The sequence below is a fragment of the Bubalus bubalis genome, chromosome 9 (genome assembly GCF_019923935.1).
Source record: "Bubalus bubalis isolate 160015118507 breed Murrah chromosome 9, NDDB_SH_1, whole genome shotgun sequence".
Lineage (NCBI taxonomy): Eukaryota > Metazoa > Chordata > Mammalia > Artiodactyla > Bovidae > Bubalus > Bubalus bubalis.
In genome coordinates, this window is record NC_059165.1 from 22,860,546 (window position 1) to 22,885,062 (window position 24,517).

At 36.7% G+C, this 24,517-nt stretch overlaps 1 protein-coding gene across 9 annotated transcripts in view; it reads left to right on the forward strand.

Moving 5' to 3' along the window:
* TMEM161B (transmembrane protein 161B) overlaps positions 1-23,377 on the forward strand; it is a 76,137-nt gene extending 52,760 nt beyond the window's left edge. For 5 of the 9 annotated variants that reach the window (XM_025292243.3, XM_006080229.4, XM_025292245.3 and 2 more), the window contains 7 exons: positions 12,140-12,291; positions 12,712-12,772; positions 13,275-13,415; positions 16,072-16,185; positions 19,400-19,574; positions 20,815-20,911; positions 22,088-23,377. In XM_025292243.3, the coding sequence (XP_025148028.3) occupies positions 12,140-12,291; positions 12,712-12,772; positions 13,275-13,415; positions 16,072-16,185; positions 19,400-19,574; positions 20,815-20,911; positions 22,088-22,365 (1,018 nt within the window). In that variant the 3' untranslated portion in view covers positions 22,366-23,377. The remainder of the gene's footprint in view (positions 1-12,139; positions 12,292-12,711; positions 12,773-13,274; positions 13,416-16,071; positions 16,186-19,399; positions 19,575-20,814; positions 20,912-22,087) is intronic. The other 4 variants (XM_025292246.3, XM_025292241.3, XM_045166533.1 and 1 more) reach the window with 4 other exon arrangements.
* Positions 23,378-24,517: the final 1,140 nt, after the last annotated feature.

Sequence of the window (24,517 nt, forward strand, 5' to 3'; positions counted from 1 at the left end):
CTGCAATTCATGGGGTTGCAAAGAGTCGGACACGCCTGAGCGACTGAACTGAGCTGAGCTGAATGGGACCGGATGCCATGATCTTCGTTTTCTGAATGTTGAGCTTTAAGCCAACTTTTTCACTCTCCTCTTTCACTTTCATCAAGAGGCTTTTTAGTTCCTTTACACTTTCTGCCATCAGGGTGGTGTCATCTGCGGTTATTGATATTTCTCCCGGCAATCTTGATTCCAACTTGTGCTTCTTCCAGCCCAGCATTTCTCATGATGTGCTCTGCGTGTAAGTTAAAAAATCAGGGTGACAATATACAGCCTTGACGTTCTCCTTTTCCTATTTGGAACCAGTCTGTTGTTCTATGTCCAGTTCTAACTGTTGCTTCCTGACCTGCATATAGGTTTCTCAAGAGGCAGGTCAGGTGGTCTGGTATTCCCATCTCTTTCAGAATTTTCCACAGTTTATTGTGATCTACACAGTAAAAGGCTTTGGCATAGTCAATAAAGCAGAAATAGATGTTTTTCTTCATGACAAATAGATGTGGAAACAGTGGCTGACTTTATTTTTCTGGGCTCCAAAATCACTGCAGATGGTGACTGCAGCCATGAAATTAAAAGATACTTACTCCTTGGAAGGAAAGTTATGACCAACCTAGACAGCATATTCAAAAGCAGAGCCATTACTTTGTCAACAAAGGTCCATCTAGTCAAGGCTATGGTTTTTCCAGTGGTCATGTATGGATGTGAGAGTTGGACTGTGAAGAAAGCTGAGCGCCGAAGAATTGCTGCTTTTGAATTGTGGTGTTGGAGAAGACTCTTGAGAGTCCCTTGGACTGCAAGGAGATCCAACCAGTCCATCCTAAGGGAAATCAGTCCTGAATATTCATTGGAAGGACTGATGTTGAAGCTGAAACTCCAGTACTTTGGCCACCTCATGCGAAGAGCTGACTCATTTGAAAAGACCCTGATGCTGGGAAAGATTGAGGGCAGTAGGAGAAGGGGACGACAGAGAATGAGATGGTTGGATGGCATCACCGACTCGATGGATATGGGTTTGGGTGAACTCCAGGAGTTGGTGATGGACAGGAAGGCCTGGCATGCTGCGGTTCATGGGGTCGCAAAAAGCTGGACCTGACTGAGCGACTGAACTGAACTGAACATTCTGTTTATTTCAGAAATGAAGATCTTATAAAGCAAAATAAGCTAGCATTTAAAGGAGGTGTTCTATGCAGGTAGAACTGAGGGGTTAATTAAGAGGCTTTTTAGTTCCTCTTCCAGAGAAGGCAATGGCACCCCACTCCAATACTCTTGCCTGGAAAATACCATGGGCGCAGGAGCCTGTTAGGCTGCAGTCCATGGGGTCGCAAAGAGTCGGACACCACTGAGCGACTTCACTTTCACTTTTCACTTTCACGCATTGGAGAAGAAAATGGCAACCCACTCCAGTGTTCTTGCCTGGAGAATCCCAGGGACGGAGGAGCCTGGTGGGCTGCTGTCTATGGGGTCTCACAGAGTCGGACACAACTGAAGTGACTTAGCAGCAGTAGCAGCAGCAGCTTAGTTCCTCTTCACTTTCTGTCGTTAGAGTGGTATCATCTGCATATCTGATATTATTGATATTTCTCGCCAATCTTCCTTCCAGGTTGTGCTTCTTCCAGCCTGGTATTTTGCATGAGGTACTCTGCATATAAGTTAAATAAGCAAAATGACCATACACAGCCTTGTCATACTACTTTCCCAATTTTGAACCAGTCTCCTGTTCTATGTCCAGTTCTAAGTGTTGCTTTTTGACAGGTTTCTTAGGAAACAGGTAATTTGGACTGATATTCCCATCTCTAAGAATTTTCCACAATTTATTGTGATCACACAGTCAAAGGCTTTACACTTAAGAGATTGTAAATATACTGTTCTGATTTAAGTGGAGGCTTGTGAACTATTGAATGAAAGCTTGAACCTTTGGCCCTAGCCAGAGCGTGGTATTTTTACATCAGAATATTTGTTTGAGTGTTTACATTATGGGATATGGAAAGGTTTTGTTCCAGTATGGCGTTCAATAAGTAATTGGTTTGAAGATTTTTCTAGTATGAATTCTGGGTGTAGGCATTATAACATTTTAGGTCTTTGTGGTATAGTGTTATATTAACATATTAATGATATATGATTATACTTCCCACCTGAATTTGATTGCATCTAATTTTGTTTTTTCTTCCTTTAGTGTTGATATACCTTGTAAGTTATTTAATAATTCTATGGTATCAAAATTTGGCAGTAGGTGTAATCTTTGAGAAATTTCCTTTTGGTCATTTGATATCATTTCTGGCTGAAGATGTTATTTTGCTTTTTAGTGTAAGTGAAGGAGTTTGAAATTGTCTTCTTTATAGACTCTTGTATCCATTTTCAGTAAAAATGAAGCAATGTTTTTCCAGCCTAGACTTGGGGCCCCCCAGGCAATGAGTTAAATCATAGCTAAGTCTCAGAAGCATTTCTTTTGTGGTGTTTGGAGTTTTTATGTTGTGTTTTTAAATATTGCTCCTTTTTCCTTATTATCTCCTAATATGTAAGCCCTTCTTCAGAATGCCAGTAAAGAGATGGACCCATAGTGTTTGATACTAATAAAATGAACCACTAGCTTTGCTTGTTTTATTTTTAAGTTGTGGCAAAGAGATAGATAAGGAGCATGGGATTCAGAATATCCTGGAGAGAAAAGTTTGAGCACCTGTTTTCTAGGATGTCTTTACCACTTTTTTTAAAATTAGTTATTTGACTGTGTCAGGTCTTAGTTGCAGCACACAGGATCTTAGTTTCTTGATGCAGGATCCTTCATGCAGTGCGGGCTCCAGAATGTTTAGGCTCAGTAGTTGTGGCAGGCAGGCTCTGCTATTGGCATGTGGGATCTTGCTTCCCCAACCAGGCATTGCAAGGTGGATTCTTAACCCCTGGACCACCAGGGAAGTCCCATGTCACCACTTTTAAACAGTGTTTCATGTTTCATAAAACTCCATCTTGCACGTTAAAAGTTAGATGAAGTTTAAGACTTGTGAAATTGTTCTTATCTTGCTGTCTTAGAAAACTTGGTACTTTACTTCGTTATAAGAAAAGCTACAGTTTGCATGAGGAATAGAGCCAGTAGTCCTCTGTTTAAAAATCAGATATTTTCCCTTTGTTATTTGCGTTCATATTTTTTACACTTAACCTGGCTTCAGCTCTTACTGAAGTGATTTATATCACTTCTTAATCATAAGTAAAATTAAGTTGTGCTTTAAAATTACATAATTTTCAAAATAATTGTGTATGGACTCTTATAATGCTGTTCTCTCCTCTAAGGAGTTCAGAATATTAACCAGGGAAGTCTTAACTTTGTAGTTTTTCTTTATTAATTGAATTACCAAAAAAAATCAATCATAATGTAAATTTAAACTGCAGTGTTTATTACTTTAGTTAATTAGAAAATTTGGAATAGGAAACTATTCCAAGAGCTTAGATTATGCAAGAGGGCTTAGAGTTATGCCTTGTAACCTTTTTTTCTTTCTGCACTCGCAGCTAACTCCTCTCAGAAGCACCTTTCATTACACACAATATATCTTCACCCAGGTTAATGGGATGGGTTTGCACTGAGGGTGAGGCAGGCCCTGCCTTTATCTCCTCTAGCTGGAACTGGCGTTTACTGTCATTTTCTTCCTGGATACCTAATCTTCCTAATTTTTTTTTCCCCCTCTAGAGTCTTTCCAGTTTAAGCAACTGTAGACTATCAATGTCTTTCATTTAAGAGCATAACTGCAAGAACTCTGAAATGAATGATATTCTAATTGAAAAGGAGAAAAAATAGTAATAGGATGTGTATGCAATGATTAAGTTATAGAGAAGTTTTAAAAGTTCACTTACATCTTTAAATGACATGGAAACTAAATGTGCTTTGTTAAATACCCATTAATCATTTTAGTTGAAATTAACATCCTATCAATTTGACAACCTTGCTTAGGCTTAATGTAACAAAATCATGCCAACTTCTACAGTGATGCAGTATACTCTTAGTGCTTATAAATGATTTAGTAGCTGTTAGCCAAAATAGGAAGTGGATTGACAACTATGTTTAGGGAAAACTTATAGAATAATGTTAGATGATTTAAGAAAGCATTTTGAAGGAATAGCACATGGAAATACTACAGAATTCTACATTACAAAGTAAGAACTAGAGTGTAAATATCACTCTTTAAATTCTTACTGTAATTTGCAAAGATTGTTAGTTTTGCAGATATATAAGACTTGTAAATTTATTTCCCTTATTAGAAAATAATTTGGCTTCCCTTTTCTCCTAATGTTCAGTATCATAGAAAAACTGACATCTGTTATTATGAAGTTTAAGCTCTTCAGTACAGTTTGAGATATCTGTGTATTGGTTTATAACCAAGAGTCCTGCAGAGTTAAATTGAGCAAGACTGTGTCAGGGTGCTGAGTATTTGGCTAGGGAACTAATGTAAACCAATGGCATTTGCTTGCTTAGTAGTTTTAATTTTTACTTTAAAGAAGTAATTGGCTCAAATACTTGACCATTATACATATATATAACCTGAGTTATGGTGAACATAAGACATTTAGAATGAAAGTAATGTGCCTGGTAAATGTCTTCAGAAGGTGTATGCTGGAGCTCTACAGTATATGTATTTCTGTTATATATGTCCTAAAACATGTATGTGTTATTACAAAGTTGAGATCTTTTTAATCACAAAGTGCAGAGGTTGTCAGCTAGCTTTTCATGCTTGGTTTTCTCTTGTCTTGAAAGGAAATCAAGTATTTCATAGAATGTAGCACTATAACTAATATCTTTATAATAGTCTGTAAGGAAATATATTAAAAAGTTGAAATAAGGATTTCTTGGTTGCCCAGTGGCTTAGACTCTGCACTTCCACTGCAGAGGGTGCAAGTTCAATCTCTGGTCCAGAAAGTTCCACATGCCATGTGGTATGGCCAAAAACGAATTCAGATAAATTGCCAAGACAGCAGTTTTTAGATGGTACCTCCAACTTGCATGTAGATTGTATTCTGAAATGCTTGGAAATAATATAATCTTTTAAGCAAACTAATGCTAAAATGTACTTCCTCCCAGATTAGCCCATGAAAGTTCATTTGATCTGTAACTAGCACACACGGCCACGTTATTTTTCAAAGAAAATAATGCTTTTGCTAATAAGTAGTTAGGAAAATAAATATGAGCAAGTGTTTTTCTTGAATAATGGTATTTGAGAAAAAGTAAGAGAGGTTCATGTGAAAGGAAGATTAGCTAGAGTGGAATTAATCGAGGTGTGAACAGTGAAAGTTGAGCAAGGGGATAATACTGCCTGAAAAGTGACTAGGGTGGTTATTAGTGATACTTCCCATCACACACTTCTGAAGGGCTGATTGCCCCAGGAATAGAAAAATGAGCTATTCTTGTACTTCATTTTTTTTTTTTTTTTTCACATTTAAAAGGGGGAACTGTCTTCTAAATAAGCTTTAAGAATACAAAGCCTAAGCCTTTTAATTTAGAATATCCTTTAAATTTATAACCCCGAGTGGTAAATAATTTATATTTTTGTTATTACCACGGATGAAAACAGATCTTAGAGTAAAACGTCTTCTTTCTTGATTTTCATTTTGAGTATATTATCCCAGAGAGTAGTTGCTGTTTATTGTGTTGTTGTTCAATCTCTAAGTTGTGTCTGACTCTTTGCAACCCATGGACTATATAGCACACCAGACTCTTCTGTCCTTCACTTTCTCCCAGTGTTTGCTCAAACTCATGTCCATTGAGTCAGTGATGCCATCCAACCGTCTCATCTTCTGTCACCCCCTTCGCTTGTCCTCAGTCTTTCCCAGCACAGGGTCTTTTCCAGCGAGTCGGCTCTTCGCATCAGGTGGCCAGAGTAGTGGAGCTTCAGCTTCGGCACCAGTCCTTCCAGTGAATATTCAGGGTGGATTTCCTTTGGGATTGACAGGTTTTTATCTTTTTGCAGTGCTAGGAACTCTCAAGTCTTCTACAGTACCACAATTCGCAAGCATCAGTTCTTGCACATTCAGCCAACTCTCACATCTGCATATGACTGTTAGAAGAACCATAAGTTTCACTGTACTGACCTTTGTAGGCAAAGTTATATCTCTGCTTCGTGACTGCAGTCACAATCTGCAGAAATTTTGGAGCCCAAGAAAATAAAATCTGTCACTGTTTTCACTTTTTCTCCATCTGTTTGCCATTAAGTGTTCGGACTGGCTTGCTAGCATGTGTAATGAGCACAATTGTGTGGTAGTTTGAAGATTCTTTGACATTGCCCTTCATTGGGACTGGGATGAAAACTGACCTTTTCCAGTCCTGTGGCCACTGCTGGGTTTTCCAAATATGCTGACATACTGAGCGCAGCACGTTAACATTATCATCTTTTAGGATTTTGAATAGCTCAGTTGGAATTCTGTCACCTCCACTAGCTTTTTTCATAGTAGTGCTTCCTAAGGCCCACTTTGACTTCACACTCCAGAATGTCCTAGATGAGTGGCCACATGGTGGTTATCCGGGTTATTAAGACCTTTTTAGTATAGTTCTTTGTATTATTGCCACCTCTTCTATATCTCTTCTGCTTCCATTAGTTCCTTACCTTTTCTGTCCTTTATCATGTCCGTCCTTGGATGAAATAAGTGTTCCCTGTGCTGTGTGCTTAGCTGCTCAGTCGTGTCTGACTCTGTGACCTTGTGGACTGTAGCCCGCCAGGTGCCTCTATCCATGGGGATTCTCCAAGCAAGAATATTGGAGTTACCATCCCCTCCTCCAAGGGATCTTCCCACCCCAGGGATCGAACCCAGGTCTCCTGCATTGCAGGTGGATTCTTTACTGTGTAAGCCATCAGGGAAGCCTCTAAGAGCTGTAATAATGGTAGTTATTATAGAGGGGCTAATACATATTCTTATGTTCACCATAACTCAGGTTATATATATGTATAATGGTCAAGTGTTTGAACCCTGGATATCTCCAATTTAAAGGTCTATCAAAGGTCTATTTAAAGGTCTATTAAAGCATAGAATTAATACTGTTTCAGCTTACCTGGATTACCATGTAAAACATTATTTCTATGGCAAAATTTGTTATTGTTTAGGTACCTACTTTATTTTGGGGGGCTCCAAAATCACTGCAGATGGTGACTGCAGCCATGAAATTAAAAGACGCTTACTTCTTGGAAGAAAAGTTATAGCCAACCTAGACAGACTATTAAAAAGCAGAGATATTACTTTGCCAACAGAGGTGCATCTAATCAAGGCTATGGTTTTTCCAGTGGTCATGTATGGATGTGAGAGTTGGACTGTGAAGAAAGCTGAGCACCAAAGAATTGATGCTTTGAACTGTGGTGTTGGAGAAGACTCTTGAGAGTCCCTTGGACTGCAAAGAGATCCAACCAGTCCATTCTGAAGGAGATCAACCCTGGGATTTCTTTGGAAGGAATGATGCTAAAGCTGAAACTCCAGTAGTTTGGCCACCTCATGTGAAGAGTTGACTCATTTGAAAAGACCCTGATGCTGCGAAAGATTGAAGGTGGGAGGAGAATGGGATGACAGGGGATGAGATGGTTGTATGGCATCACTGACTCAATGGACATGAGTTTGAATAAACTCTGGGAGTTGGTGATGGACAGGGAGGCCTGGCGTGTTGCAGTCCATGGGTTCACAAAGAGTCAGACATGACTGAGCAACTGAACTGAACTGAAGTACCTACTCTGTGCCAGTCACTTTTTGGTGCTCCATCTGAGCAGTGAACAAGAGACAAGAATTATTGATAGGAAGTTTACATTCTAGCAGAGATTTATTTCAACTTGCATTTGGAAGATCAAAAAAATCACCTGTCTTTATTACCTTCAAGTTGCTTACTTAGGGTAGATGCCCATAGCTAGAGCAGCTGGGACTCTATTTACATTTATATCCAGTATCATAGGTAGGATCCTAATAGAGAATGCATAGTAACTATATTAGCATATTTTGAATAGAATCAAAGGACAGCTTCCTTTTAAAGTGGAAGGACAGGGGTCCTTATCCCTGCTTATCTGTTCCTGAATAAGAATTCTTCTGACTATGAGAATGTTTGAACAAACCATTTACTGCTGCCAAGGCAGCTCTATTTTTAAAATGATTTCATGTGTTATTTGCTAAACTATCCTGTATCTTAGGTGCTTTAAGCATTTCCGTAGACACAGTATACAAAATTGTTAGCTTAATGTACTCTGGATCCAGACAACTTAGATTTAAATCCCAGCTGCCTCTAATCTAGCTGTATGATCTTGGTCAAGTGTGTGCATGCGTGCACAGTCCATGGGATCACAGAGTTGGACTTGACTGATGTGACTTTGCATGCATGCATGCACGTACTTGCCCAAGATCACACAGCTAATCCCTTATCAGTCACATCATTTGCAAATATTTCCCCCAATCTGTGTGTTGTCTTTTTGTTTTGTTTATTGTTTCCTTTGCTGTGCAAAAGCTTTTCAGTTTTAAGTAGGTCCTATTTATTTTTGCTTTTATTTTCATTATTCTAGAAGATGGATTTTAAAAGATTTTGCTGTGATTTATGTCTGAGAGTGTTCTGCCTAGTACATGTTTTCCTCTAGTAGTTTTATAGTGTCCAACTAACGTTTAGGTCTTTAATCCATTTTGAGCTTATTTTTGTGTATGCAGTTAAGGAATGTTTTTATTTCATTCTTTTACATGTTGCTGTCCAGTTTTCCCAGTGCCATTTGTTGAAGAGACTGTCTTTCCACATTTGTATAGTCTTGCCTCCTTTGTTGGTGGTTTTGGTGTGTGGGCTTATTTCTGGGTGTTCTGTCTGTTCCATTGACCCTGTATTTCTATTTTTGTGCCAGTACCATACTGTTTTGATGATTGTAGCTTTGTAGTATAGTCTGAAGTCAGGGAGTCTGATTGCTACAGCTCTGTTTTCCTTTTCAAGATTGCTTTGACTCTTCAGGGTCTTCTTTGTCTCCATACAGATTTTGAGATTTTTTTGTTGTAGTTCTCAAGAAGATGTGATGTGTGTACACATACACACACACACACACACACACACACACACACACACAAAATGGAATATTACTCAGTCCTTAAAAAGAATGAAATAAGACCATTTGCAGCAACATGAATGGATCTAGAGAGTGTCATACTGAGTGATGTAAGATGGAGAAGGAGAAATATCATATGACATCCTTTATATGTGGAATCTAAAAAGAAATTATATAAATGAACTTACTTACAAAACAGAAAGAGACTCATGGACTTAGAAAACAAACTCATGGTTGCTGGGGGTAGGACATAGTTAAGGACTTTGGAAAGGTAACACACATACACTGCTCTATTTAAAATGGATAACCAGCAAAAACCTATTGTATAGCTCATGGAACTCTGCTCAATGTTACGTGCCAGCCTGGATGGGAGGGTGAATGGATACATGTATGTGTGTGGCTGAATCCCTTCCCTGTTCACCCTAAACTATCACAACATTGTTTATTTGTGATAATGCTATAATTAATTGGGGTTAACTGCTATACCCCAATACAAAATGTTTTTTGCCGGGGTCCAGCCCCAGCTGATCCAGGGTATTCGAAGGAGAGACGGCGTAGGCGAGGGTCAGGGAACAACTGCTTAATTAAACGTTAATTAAGGATATAAAGAGTAATAGAATAAGGATAGCTCAGTAGGAAAATTCAGTGGAGAAAAGAGGCTGAGTAGCTTGGTTTACACGGGGGACCAATAAAACTTCAAGACAAGAAGCTTGCACCACTTACGTAGGCCGCAGGCGTCCTTCCGTTCTCCCGAAGGAGAGGAGACACTGAGGCCTCCCCGGTCGGATCTTAGAAGCCCAGGCACAATTAGTAAGCATGGTGGGTTCCGCGCTCCAGATGGAGACTCAACCAGAGTGAGAGAGAGGGAGACATGGGGAGACCAGTATTTCGAGAAACTGATCCCAATTCTTTATTTTCCATGGTCTACTTTTATACACTGAGATGTTACGCAAAAGTCACGCGGGGTCAGCAGTCCTGACTTTTATCAAAGTCAGGTGCTTCATACAAATGTATACAGAGGTCTTAGGGGTGTTACATCATCTTCTGGCCAGGGGGCCTGCTGACAGTTTACGACCCTCTCCTTGTGACAGCGGTCAGTCAACCAGGACACTTATTTCTCCAGGGTGATTATTCTTAAAACAGACGCCACCCAAATAAAGTTACATTCCGATAGGGTGAGGGTATAGTGGGTTTTAGTTGAGGAAAGAATTTACTTAGCCTAAGGTCTAACGTGATTTATATCAAAGGTTAATACTTATTTCTTCTATATATTCATTAATGTGTGTAAGGGCAGGGGATATGGAGACTTAGCAACAAACATTGGCTCAACAAATGAAAAACCCTTCACCAATACAATTTCTAATCAGCCCACTATACTTATACTAATGGTTTTCTAACTTCTCTAAAGAACCTGTTTTTAGAAGGTTTAAAGCATCTCGTGCCTCTCACGGTTGGGAGGCTGTGAGCAATCACATGTGGCCGGACAAGCCTGTCAGGCAGACTAGAGAACCTTCAGAGGAGTTTGTAGGTTAAAACACTCCTATCACGCCCAGGAATTATTATTAACTGGAGCTCTAAGTTAACTCCTTCTCCGAAAGAGGTGGTGGGGGACAGCCCCCCGTAAAGTCAGAGGTGTAGGTGAGAGCACAAAGTAGTAAAGTAGGCAGGCTCTGGTTATGGGGGTAGATGCTTGAGGATTTCCAGGGGGACTCCTGAGGCTCGATCCCGCCTTTGCGTATGTCAAGCCTCCTTCCTCATGACCTTTGCCATGGGCGGAGTGCCTCACGCCGGCCCCCAACAGTTTTTGATGTTAAAAAATAAAAAAAATAAAAGAATGCTAGTGTGGATTCCCACGCCCTCTTCCAAGGAATCTTCCCGACCCAGGGATCAAACCCTTTTCTCTCATGTCTCCTGTATTGGCAGGTGGGTTCTTTACCACTGGCACCACCTGAGAAGTCTGAACCTGCCTGTGCCACAATTTTTTTTAAATCTGGAAAAGTAGTGATAATAGTTGGCTAATGTAGGGATGAAATGAAATAATTGCTAATGCTTAGCACTTGGCAAGTACTAAATGACAGCTGTTATTATTTTCCATGCTTGACATATAATTTACGTAAAAGTTGCTTTTCTAGATTTTTTGGCAAACAACTTATTTTGTTGGGTGGGTTTATGCTTTCCAGGAGAATAATTTGATATAACAGAAATCTGGATTCTAGCTATGGATCATCCACTGATTGATCTTGATTTGATTAATTATTAAGAGGGGGTCGGCTGGATGGCATCACTGACTCGATGGACGTGAGTCTGAGTGAACTCTGGGAGTTGGTGATGGACAGGGAGGCCTGGCGTGCTGCGATTCATGGGGTCGCAAAGAGTCGGACGCGACTGAGCGTCTGATCTGATCTGATCTGATCAGATAAAATAATGTATTTAGTATTTTCATATAAAATTTAAATATTTTAGAATAGGTGAGCATGTTGAATCTTTGGTTGATTTTGAGTACTCAACAGAAACCTGTTTTTTGTTTCATCATAGTGTGAAATGGTGATCCCAGATGCTCAGTTTTTGTACCGAAGCTTACCAATGACTGTTAAATTTTTGTAATTCTCAAAGTTTAAATTAGTGGATGATTTACAGATGATTCCTGTGATGTGTGTTTAATTCTAAATTCAAACTACTTGACAATCACACCCAATAAAAAGAAGTTCCCTAAGATGCTTTTCATGTCACCAAGACCCTATTTCATAAAATTATTGTAATAACCTCCTAATGAATTTGAGTTAGAGAAACTGGAAATACATTATTTTCCTAATTACAGTGTAGTATGTATATGTGCGTGTTTTATTTTAAAATGTTACAAACTTCGCTTAGATTTGCTTTGTTTTTATGTCCTATTTTCTGAAAGACTATTCAGATTTTCATTAGTTTTTCACTTCCTTCCAAAAGACACTTTGTAGAGAAATATTGTAGAATCAAAATGAATGTTGTAGTCAAATTTTATTGGAGTTCAGGTCCTATAAAGATGGTTGTGTTTAACTTCCACAAAGTTATTTGTTGTTTTTCCTGAACTTTTCCTTTTTCAGCAAAGTTCTATTTTCATTAACTACACACTATTTTAAAGTAGAAGATGGTGGTGAAAGATCAGTCTGTGTTACCTTTGGATTTTTTTTCTTTGTGAAAGCAATGGCTGTCTTGATTGTAACAGAAAACTATCTGGAATTCGGACTTGAAACAGGTAATAATTTAAGTTCTTAAAATTAGGTTTATATTCTGAAATGTTCTAAATAATTAACCTTTATTATTCTTAAGATTTTTTTTTTTAGCTAAGTTTTTTCTCGCTTTTTCCAAAAATGCTCTCCCCTCCTCATTTTTTCCTCAAACTTAAATAAGTGTTTCTAATGCTAATATTTACTCACATAGATAAAGATGCAGATTATAATGCAAATTATATGGAATGTATATATATATATCAAAGGGGTGTTTTCAAAGGCTATTTCTCCTAATAACTAAATTTTATTGCATTATGACATACTAATTAGCACATGAAAGAGCTAAGCTTGTCACTTCAGAATTTAAGATACTCTAGCATTTTATTTCCAAAGAAAGATTCTGTATTTTACTCCTGTGATAAGAGTAAATTTTCTTCCCCCTACAGGGTTTACAAATTTTTCAGACAGTGCGATGCAGTTTCTTGAAAAGCAAGGTTTAGAATCTCAGTAAGTTTTTTTTTAATTAAGTATTATTCAAGTTAAATTTTTCCATTTTTAGTAAAATAGCACTTACTGTAAGTAGTTCTTTGTTCTTAATCAGTGAAAAGAGTTCTTTTTTAAGTAGGACTGCCTCTTTTAGCAGTATCCTTACTCATATTTTTTACATTTGTATAAACTTAGTATCTTTTATAGAATTTGGATTTGAATTTGCTCTTACTTAACTTAATTCCTCTTCCATCAGACAGTAAACGAAATTCATGAGTCACATGTTATTTTTTTGTTGAATATGTAGGTAAGATTGTTAAAACTGTTGCTTAAGAGATGTCTGATTAAGTTCATAATTCACTAAAATCCCTTATAGTGGTAGAATAAGAACTGTCTTTCTGTAGGAGTTTACTTTGTATTATTTGTATTATTGTGATTTATAAAGTAATTAATTAGAAGAAAAGAAACTTCTGGAAGGTTCACTTCAAAAACTTAACAGCTTTTTAAAAAATTTTAATTTTAGGGGTCCTGTTTCAAAACTTACTTTCAAATTTTTCCTGGCTATTTTCTGTTCACTCATTGGGGCTTTTTTGACATTTCCTGGATTACGGCTGGCTCAAATGCATCTGGATGCCCTGAATTTGGCAACAGAAAAAATTACACAGTAAGCGGAAAATGTACATAAGCACATGCAGATAAATATATGTTTTCCATCTTAATGAAGGTATATTATTGTAATGAAATCATAAATTATTGTATTGAAAATTAATAACCATTTGATGTCGCACTGCTTCCTCTTTCTACTATAAGCAAGTTTCTTCCATTCTTTTCTAAACTTTATGTCCTGTGTAAGAAAAAACACTAATTATTAAATTTCTTTTCTTCCTGTTAAAATGGAAATATCAATATTTATGTTCTTTTGAACTCAGAGTTCAATGTTTATGATATCGTAATCTCTACCACTGATCTGAGGATCTATGGGAATTTCTTTCAATTAGAATTTTCAAGTTAAAAATACTTATTTAAATTTCATATAAATGATTTGATTTAACTTAATTTTGTATTTAAAGCATTTTATTTTATAATGTTTTGAAATTAAATCTGTGTACATAAGAAATGTTTGTTTTCCTTATATTACTGACCTATTTGTAAGCTTATTTTACTTTGGGATTACTAATACTGTAGTGTTAAATTATAGTTTACTATTTTAGTTTTCAAATAGAGAAATTGTATTTGAATCTCTATGTATAAGTCAGAGCCTACTTAATATATTCTTTGTGATTGTCAGAGATTCTTTTCTTGGTGTAGACACCTTGGCAGAGGAACAGATTTTTATCTTCATCATTTTATATCCAGATCCAAATTTCCAAGTCCTCTTTTTGTTTTGCAGTAGAAGCCCAAGTTGAGAATATTCCATTTTGATATGTGTATTTATAGTCATTAAGTTTCTCTGAATAGTCATATTTCCTAACATTTCTGCTCTTTAAAAACCTACATTTAATGATGCTGATTCTCTGTCTTTTCATGTTCTTCTGTCTCCTACCTCTGTCATTTTCCTTTATTTTAATTTTGAAAATGTTTTTGTGTTTTTCCTCTCCTCCCTTTCTTCCTGCATATGCTTTGTGTGTGTTTACTTATTCTCACCTCCTAGTACACACTCCTTCATTCCTCTCTTTTCTGCTCCTTTTACTCAGCATGCTCTTGGCTACATCCTGCTTTTCTCCCACCATCCGTCTCTCTAATGGCTTCTTTTAAAACAAAACCTGGTTCTCCCCCTCCTCTCTACACACACACACTTCAGTCCACTAACCCCAGTGTTATAATTTAAATAAGCTGAAAGGGTGGGTGGAGGGGAGCCCTTCACCAGCTACTGAAACCGCTGTGGGCTGCTCCTTGATACTAGAGTGTTCCCTAGCAACACTGCATACCTAATACTGCTGCTTTCTTCCCCCGCGCCCGATGGTTTACCCAGGCTGTGGGATGAAAGAATCACTTTATAAAAACATTTAAAGCATTTAGTGGTAGTTTGGGATTGGAGACACTGAGGGTTGGGGGGGTGGGGGGCCACATTTTCTTTTCCTTCTCAGAAAAATGTAGCTTCTTATGATTTTTCCCTTTGGGAATCTGGAGTTTTATTTTCCATGTATTACAAACGGCCCCCTCACACACACACACACATTGTGTTGTAGCACTCTGCCCGGATCCAGGGTGTGGCAAGCTAGTTTTGTAGTGAGAGCAGCAGACTGGTGCAAAGAGCTGCATTCTCTTCACCCCCGTGGCCAGGCAATAGTACTTGCTTTAGGGCCAGAGCTTAGAACCAGAGTTCCACCTCTCTCCGGTCAGGTAGGTCTTCATGGTTTCCTGAGCCAGCCGTTTACTCACAGAAATCACTATCACTTACACTGCAATGGAATTTTAAAGTGTGTGTATGTGTGTGTGTATTTTAAACCCTCCAGTTTAGTCTCTCTTCCTCGCATGGTTTGTAATGAAAACAGTACATGGTAATAAAATAGTCTGAAGAACATCTTTCTGAAACAAGGACAGTCTTTATCAGTCATCTGTCTGTAGGGTACAGACTTGGGGCAAGAGTTAACAGTGACATTACATCTCACACCTGAAACCTTTTGCTGTATTAGGTATATTGCCTTGTAGGAGTAATGTGAATTTCTCCTGGTTTGTATAGGATAGGGAAATTCATTTCAGATACGTTCATAATTCTTCAAGAAGAAATAAAAATGTGAATCATTTATGATTTTAACAATTAATTAAAACATTATACATGATCATTACAAATGGAGTGGCTTCCACCTGCCATGTCCCGTCTAGTATTTTGGACCTTGTAATAGTATTTTGGACCTATTAATCAGAAGCCGCTTTGTGTCTGCTGGACTGAAAAATATCAAAAGATGACTCCTGTCCTGAAAATCCATTGGATTCATTGATTGTTTAGAGAATTGTTCAAGTTCCGGTGTATTAAATCAGGGATACAGTAGGAGATTGTTAAAGAACCCTAGAGTGGGAGTGAACAGATTTAGATTTTAGTGCTTAATCTCTTTCTCACCTGTAATATTACCATGTGCAAATCATTTAACTTTCCTCAATCTAAACGTTCTCATCTGAAACATTAAAATAATGAGGTGTTTTTATAAGGGCTCAAATTAGTGTTGAGTGATAGTGATTAATATAAAATAATGGTGGCAACAGTACCTTAATATAGAATACTTAAAGTTCCTACCTTCATTTTTTAAGTCCCAAGTTTCTGTAGTTTATTAGTGTATTTTGCTTCTGGGTTTTTATGTTTATTTCTTACATACTTTCAGAACATTACTTCATATCAACTTCTTGGCACCTCTGTTTATGGTTCTGCTCTGGGTAAAACCCATCACCAAAGACTACATTATGAACCCACCATTGGGTAAAGAAAGTGTCCCTTTGTAAGTATGGGTATTTGGGGGCTAATTTTTATTTAATTATGTAATCAAAACTTTTCTAAAATGTTTTTTACTGTGTTCATGTTTTTAATTATAATATTGTTTGTGTTTTTAAAACAATATTATTATCTTATACAGTTGTAAGTTTTTCTGCTTTTTCACTTGATGTCCAGTTGATATCTGAGATTTTTCTTTTTTTTTTTGATAGCACTTGTTTTTAAGACACTTTGTACGTTTCTGTTATTTTTTCTTAATTGTGAAAATTATAGAGGAAAAATTTTATAAATGAAAGTTCATCTATTCAGCCCCTTAAGAGTTATTAATATTTTCCATATTCAGTTTTTTGTTTTATTTTTTGATAAAGTATCTTTTCAAGTAAATCAGAAACATAACATTTTTACCCTTAAGAACTTGAGTATGCCTCTCTAAAAAATAAAGATATTTTTCTACATGACAGTGTTGTCATACCTATCAAAATTAAAAATAAAGCTTTAACATTATTATCTAATAGTAAGTCCTATTCCCCAATTAAACAACTGTACTTTAACAGAAGAAGAAGGAAACAAACAGTTTGTTAAAAGGCATTAGTAACTGTACTTGATATGTTAGCTCATTAGCCTAATGGAACTATATTAGAATAATAAAAAGATTCAGGCAGAGCTGGTTCAAACCCCAGTTCTGATCCTCACTAAAGCTGTCACTTGAGGGAGATTATTTAACTTCACTGAGCCTCTGTTTCCCTATCTGGGAAATGAAGATAATAGTATCTACCTCGCAAGGTTATCATTGGAATTAAATGAAAGAACACATGTAATGCAACTGGCTAGAAGTAAGTGCTTAATAAATGTTCCTTCTACTGCTTTGCCTTATCAAAATTAAAATAGAAAAACTTGACTAGTCATTGATTCCACAGTATGCATTTTACATTATGTATTTCTTATAGATCCTGGTACAGATTTGTGTTGGAATAAGTGTAGAATCAGTGATGACCATGATTTGTTTTTTTTTAACACTTAACCTTATTGAACTAAGAAGTATACTTTGAAGTCATTACATTTTTTCCCCACATAAGTAAGCTTTAATGGTAATTTCAACTTGACAGGTTTGCTCTGAGTATTTAAAAGTTAATCCTAAGGATTGTAGGGTTCTAGACTAAGGTAGAGAATCTGCCTGCAGTGCAATGTGGGTGACTCAGGTTTGATCCCTGGGTCGCGAAAATCCCTTGGGGCAAGAAATGGCAACGCACTCCAGTATTCTTGCTTGGTAAATGAAGGAAACAAAATTATAGTCTTATCTGTGCTCCATTTTATTCCTTTTTTATTTGTTAGATCATTACATTAAGCGATGAGACAGCAGTGGTTTTTAATTTTTGTTTAAAATCCGAAGCCCATGTGGTAGATTGAGAAAGAATGGCTGCCCATTAACCCAGGTCCTTCGTCTGTCACATGGAGTAAATGGTTGGTCAAAGGCCTTTATTTGTAGTGAGAAGCAAAAATGGTTAGAATGTAGTTTCAACCCAGAAATGTATTTAAATTCATCCATCCATGTGTTCTGCTTGGGCATCAAGAAATGAAATGCAGGCAGAGTCCATGTGTGCTTGTAACCTCTTAAGAAAACCAAAAGAGAACATGTACAGTGATACCTAGAATGGCTTCAAGAATTTGGAGAAATTTCTTCTGCCTTTTCTTTACCTGCATATTTTGCCCCACCTCAGACTCTTTACTGAGATACCCTATCATATCACCTGACCAAATCCTTATGAAGTTAGGTAAGCAATCTGAATTAGAGGTACTAATTAGATAACTATTAGTGGGACTGTTACCTAAATCCTGAACTCCTCGTAAACAGGGCAAATATTTTTTGATTCACTGCCTCGTACCATTCCCTTCATTTGTATTACCTGTCATCCTCAAAGTGTATATACTAGCTGTCTACCAGCCAAGCGGCCTGCTTGCACCACACCAGGGAGCACAGTATTGTGTGTAGGCCCTGGAAGGTTCAAGGCTGTGGACGGTCCTAAATCTTTGTGTACTCTTATTCTCACATGACTGATGCTTTAATCTTACTGTTCATTATAATGTAAATGTATTGATAAAAGTTGGCCTTTATGCTTCCTAACCAATGTGCATTTCTCATGGCCTTGTAAAAAGGAAACCCAAAAAAAGCATGCATAATAAAGCCTTTGTTCCATCCCTCTATCACCTCTGTTTCATAAGTACTTCAGCCAAGACTGTATCCTTTCCCATCTTCTCTGCCTTTTCTGTTTCCTGTACTGTTCTTCAACTTTATTTCCACAGGCAGCTTTTTCTGTATTGTAGTTTTAGTCCCTTTCCTAGGTGCTTACACTGGATGGAAGACAGGGATGATAACAGAGCCTATTTTGGAACAAAGTGTTGGTTTTATATCTTTTCCCGCTCATTCTTCTTTATAGCCATCCAGTCTACCCTCTTAGTCTTTAAGAATTTGGGGGAGACCCTTGTAAGTTCCGCATCCTGTCTGGCAGATCACTAGACACATTTCAACAGTCATATGTTTAACTACCTGATGTGTACTAGAAATTTGAATAGAGTCAGGCACGGTGTAAGCATTATCTTCAAATTATAATGTTATCTTTTATCAAAGCAGAAACCATGGTCTTTTTAAAATGTTAAACCCCTAAAGGACATCAGAATTTACCTCTTCTTTCTAAAGTCCTTTAAAGAACATCTGATTTTATTGTATTATATCAGAATTCTTGATCCCAGTCAGGAATTCAGCAGAGTGAAAGATCTTACTCAGGTGTTTATGTGATCAAACAAAACTGTAGCCAGAAACAGATGGGTTGTTAACTTGATAGTTCACGGGCAAGCTCCTGGGGTTTCCTTCCTTCCTTCTTGTAGTCTCCAGTTTAAGAACTCCCAACTTCCCTTTTTGCTTAGAGCCATTCCCCTACCCCCACGCTGGGAGGATGGATAGAGAAAGGAATCCCAAGTATTGCTCTACTTTTTTCTTTTAGACTTATCTGGTACTTCTTTGTTTCATGATGCATTTATTTGTTATGCAAGTGAAAGTATCCTATAAGTCTGTGATAGAATGGGACACTTTTCATGTCTCCAGTTGTAACTAAGTCTAGATTTACTTGTATTAAATATCTTATCCAATGAACATTAACACATATAACTAGCATGCTAGCATTTGTTGGTCTTTGAGAGCACCATATCAACTTTTTGATCTGTAGAATGACAGAAGCTACGTTCGATACTCTGCGACTCTGGTTAATAATCGTGCTCTGTGCTTTGCGGTTGGCCATGATGCGTAGTCACCTGCAAGCTTACTTAAACTTAGCCCAGAAATGTGTGGATCAAATGAAGAAAGAAGCAGGCCGAATAAGCACAGTTGAGCTTCAGAAAATGGTAAGTTTTACACTGTAATCAAAATGAAAAATAGCAAATACTGATGGCTCTAGCAGTAAAGAACCCACCTGCCAATGCAGGAGACCCGGGTTTGAACCTGGGTTGGGAAGATCCCCTGGAGGAGGGCATGGCAACCCACTCCAGTGTTCTTGCCTGGAGAATCCCATGGACAGAGGAGCCTGGCAGGCTGCAGTTATGGGGTGGCAAAGGATCAGACACGACTGAAGCAACGAACACCACATGCACAAAAATAAAAGTGCTTGATTTCCTTCAGTAGTACTTTCATTCCATGATATTCTTATTATGAACAGATAGAATAATCTTAAACTGACAGATGTCAGAGACCTTGATCTGATTTTGGTGTTAGGTGAGGAAAGGGTCTCAGTGCCCCTTCCTGCCTTAAGTACTTTAAGTATCATACAGTTTGGGTTACAAAGCTGTGGTTTATCTACGTTTGCTAAATGGGACTCCCCTAACTGATCTGAAAGACATCACAGTATATTGTATAGCTTTTGTGACTTAAAGAATAGGAAATACTAGTTTTAGTGACTAAATGTATTCTTTTTAACATTAATCCAAGTACTTGAACATGGAACATAAGTAAACATAAGTTTACTTAATGGAGAGCCCAGAAGAGGAAGGTGCTAGGAATCCATCCACTGTTGTAATGGACTAGGCCCACAACCTGATCAAGTCTTTTTAAAGAAACATGGTGTCAGATCCTCTTGTTTTTTACTCTGGAATTCCATCTTGACTCTTATCAAGATTCAAATAACTCTTTATGTTTTACCTTTCATGTATTTTCATACTTTGAATTTTACCTCAGTCTAATGTAAATAGGGATTAATATTTTTATTTATGAGGGGTTTATGTTCATATATGACTCTTATTGTTATTTACTTTGATATTTTAGGTGTCTTTAGAAATTTTAGCATTTTGTTTTATATTTGAATAAGTAAATATATGCCATTTGAATTTCAGTGATTTTGTTTCTCCAATTTGTATTAATCGCTTAACTATTTTTAAGGGATTTAATGCTTTTTTCACATTTTAAAGAACCTTCACACTTAGCCTTTCTGAAGTCAGTCTGGGGGCATTTATAATGAAGTACAAATTTATTTCCAGTTAGCTTTCTTCCCATGGAAGGATTATTTATCCTTTAAGCGATTCGGTTTGATACAAAAGTCTAACTCACTCGTAGCATGCCAGCTGTGTTAGAAGCCTAAGCGTGTCGTTTCAGGTCGCGCGAGTCTTTTACTGCCTTTGCGTCATTGCGCTGCAGTATGTGGCTCCTCTGGTCATGCTGCTTCACACAACCCTGCTTCTGAAAACTCTAGGTAGGCATATCCTGGCAGCTGCGACGCTCACTGCTCTGCTTTCTACCTGTAATGAATAGTGTTTTCTGTTACCTACAAAGAAATGTGCCTCTTAAAATTGATTCTCTCTTTAGAAGTTTTACGAGGAAACATGGGAGCCTTTAAGCTCTAGAAGTTGATTCATTGATTTATCTTCCTCATGTTGAAAACTCAGACCCATATGGTTTTATAATGTTAAAAGAATTGTTTGCTAAAGGTTAATTCTGAGTAACTTGAGTGAGCACTTTTTAATCTTAATATTTTGTATTTTAAGATTGTGTTAGTGCATAACGTTTAAATTATTATGCGGTACTTTTAAATTTATGAATTGTAGGATCTTTTGGTGGGTTCTACTTCAGATAATTTAACGTGGATAGAATAAAGATTTCTTGGTGGCAGAACAAAGTTCTTCTATGAAGTCTGTTCACTAAGCAATCAAGCCCCTCTGTGGTGTTACTCAAGAATTATCTATTACCGAGTTGATTATTTCTTTGCTTAGATCTGGCAATCTGCCAATGTAGGGGTTTTAGAAGCCCAAAAGAATTAAAAGCATTGTTGGGTGGACTTACAGATACTATAGAGCTGATGATAGATGTAAATAATCTTTCGGGAATCTATAGAACATAAAAGAGGAGCTCAGTGGTGAATTATGTGACTCATATCCTATCAACATAGGAAAGTATATGATGAAAACACTTCTGGAGCTATTAATAGTCTCTCACATTGGGATCATAGATAGTTTCTGAGAAAGAAATTACTCTGATATTCTAGAGGTAGAAAAGATTCTAAGAAGTTACAGAATCTGTTCTGTCACCCAGTAGAGGTAGTTGATTCATGGGTTATACAGGGAAGAGAATGTTTTTGCTATTTTACCAGATTTTAATGCAGTTAATTAAAAGTAAATTAGTTTTTGGCTTTTATGTGTAGTTCTATTGAGAAGGTTAGATTATAGTCTGGTCAAGTTAAGTGAATTTTCCCTAAATATGTAGAAAGCTTATTATTTTACTTTATTTTCAATACTTTATTTTCAACATAAAATAATTTGTTGTGCCACTTCTTATTCTTAATTTGAAATATAAGTTTAGGAATTTTTTTTTTTAATAAGAAGCTTTGGAGTTACTTACTCTTCAAATTTTATTTGCGTCTTTAATTTTCTAGGTAATCATTCCTGGGGGATTTATCCGGAATCTGTGTCTGCCTTGCCAGTGGATAATAGTCTACCCTCCAATTCTGTTTCCTCTGAAGTGCCATCTGCTGATGGGAAGGTGAAGGTAACTGTTACACAAATAACAGTGGCGCTGAGCAGCTTAAAAAACATTTTCACTCCTCTGCTTTTTCGAGGACTTCTGTCTTTTCTGACCTGGTGGATTGCTGCTTGTCTCTTTTCTACAAGCCTTTTTGGGCTTTTCTATCACCAGTATCTCACTGTGGCATGAATCTCAGTTAACAAAAACGGATATCAAAGTCACACTTTGAATTCAAATATCGTACCCTTGAAGGGCCAGTGAAAACCAGAAGAAAGCAAATACAAAGGAAAGAAACCATATCAGAATATCTTGTTTTAAATACTTCCTCTGTATTCTCAGGGTGGATTAATGGTATTAATATTTTAAATTATAGAATAGGTTGTTAACTGCTATACTATGGTATTGAAATTTTAACTCCTTGCATTAGGGATGTGAGAGGGCTATCTGCAGGTGTAATACTTCCAATGACCTTGGTTTACAGAAACCTCCATCAGTCTTTGAAACTTCTCATATGACTCCAGTTATTAATTGGTTCTGTTAATGGTATTAAGGTACTGTTGATATTCATCGTAGCTGCCTATAGAACAATCTTCAAACTGAGCCATGCTTTAGGGGAGGGAAGGGAGTTAAAGTCACTTCTGTTGGTAATATACCACTCTTCAAACAGCAACAACGACAAAATCCAACAGAAAGGAAGAAATAGCTACTGTATATTACAGTAAAGAAAGCTGCATAGAAATTTTAAATTAAATGGAGATGTACATGCTTAATATTTACAAGTACTGCTGCTTGAGAGTAGCGAGAGTATTGCTTTAAAATACATTCTATCCAACTTGAGAGATCTTTTAAATGATTGGCTACATGAACATTTGCAGTCTTGCCATTAGGTTTGGACCTCCCATATTTTATTTTATTCTATGATCCTAAGTATAGTTCTTTTTAATAGTCTAAAAGTATTTATCAATGTTGATCAGACTTTTAAAAAATTACTTTGTAATCCTGCTGACTACCTGTATGTATTGTACATATATATATTATATATTAAATATATAATATATTGAGATTATAAAAGATGAAAATATTGGATTCTTATAATATTTTAAGTTGCTGAATGTATGTTAAAATGTGATTGAATGAGATGCGTTTGTATCTAGAAATTTTTTCTTCCTGGAATGAGATTAAAATACATTTTGAAAATTCATCCGAGTAAGCAGTTTATTTGCGTTGCCTATGTGTGAGAGTCTAGAGAAGGAAATGGTCTTGCCTGTAGAACGTCCATAGGGTCGCGAAGAGTCAGACACAACTGAAGCAACTTAGCACACACACGTGTGAGAGTACTTCCGATTTTATAAATACTTAGGTGATTGCTCCCCAACTAAAATTCTTTTTCTATCATTAAAAAAAAAATTAGAACCTTTCCCACTCTAGACAAATCTGGTATCATTTAAGCCTTTGTTATATAGGACTTGTTTTAATTTTGTAGAGATTTTATTTGCAGTGTTTTTCCTTTCTAGGACAGAAATTGAAGTAATTTGAGAAATTCAAAAAATGGGGGGAAAAAGTAAATTTTTTGGAATGCTTTTTTACATTGGGAATGAATATAAGAGATAAACAGATTCCAGCCCCCCTCAAATGAGTAGAATTTATTGGTAAATATTCTTGCATTTAACTGTCTTGTGAGGCTGTGTGTTATGTTTCAGTGCTATTGTCACTATTGAAAGCAGTTTTGAGGCTCTTCCTTCTTTTGGCATTATTTTCAAGCCTTGTGGTTCATATTCATTTGAATAATCTCAGTATAGCAAATTCCTATCTTTTGGTGTAGATTAAATATTTTGAAAATAGCTGATATTTTGAATAAGACTAAGTAATAAAATAAGTGCTTAAGTTGGATAAAGGTCTTTGAAGAATTGTGAATATAGCCTAATGATAGTTCATGTGTGTTTCCAAAAGAAGCATACCAAATATATCTTGAGATATCAGCATTACTGAAATAAGTATCTTATAACAAGATTACAGTGAAGTATGACATTTATTTTGTATATGAAAGTTCTCACATGTTGGACTTGGAAAAAATCTCTCCTGTTGTTTATAACCATTCTAATTTTAAAAGTTATATTATGAAAGTTACAATTAAAGTTATTTTGATTTTCAAAGATTGTATAGTGGAGTTACATGGAGGAAAGGAATAGAATTCATTGTTGGATGGACTAGCATGTATTTCTGAAATACTATTGATTTCACTCTTTTGAAACTTGAATTCTCCCTAAGTATACTATGAATTTATAGAAGCCACTGGTTAATTGAAGTGGTGGACTTAATTTTTTTAGCCTTTAAAGCAAAT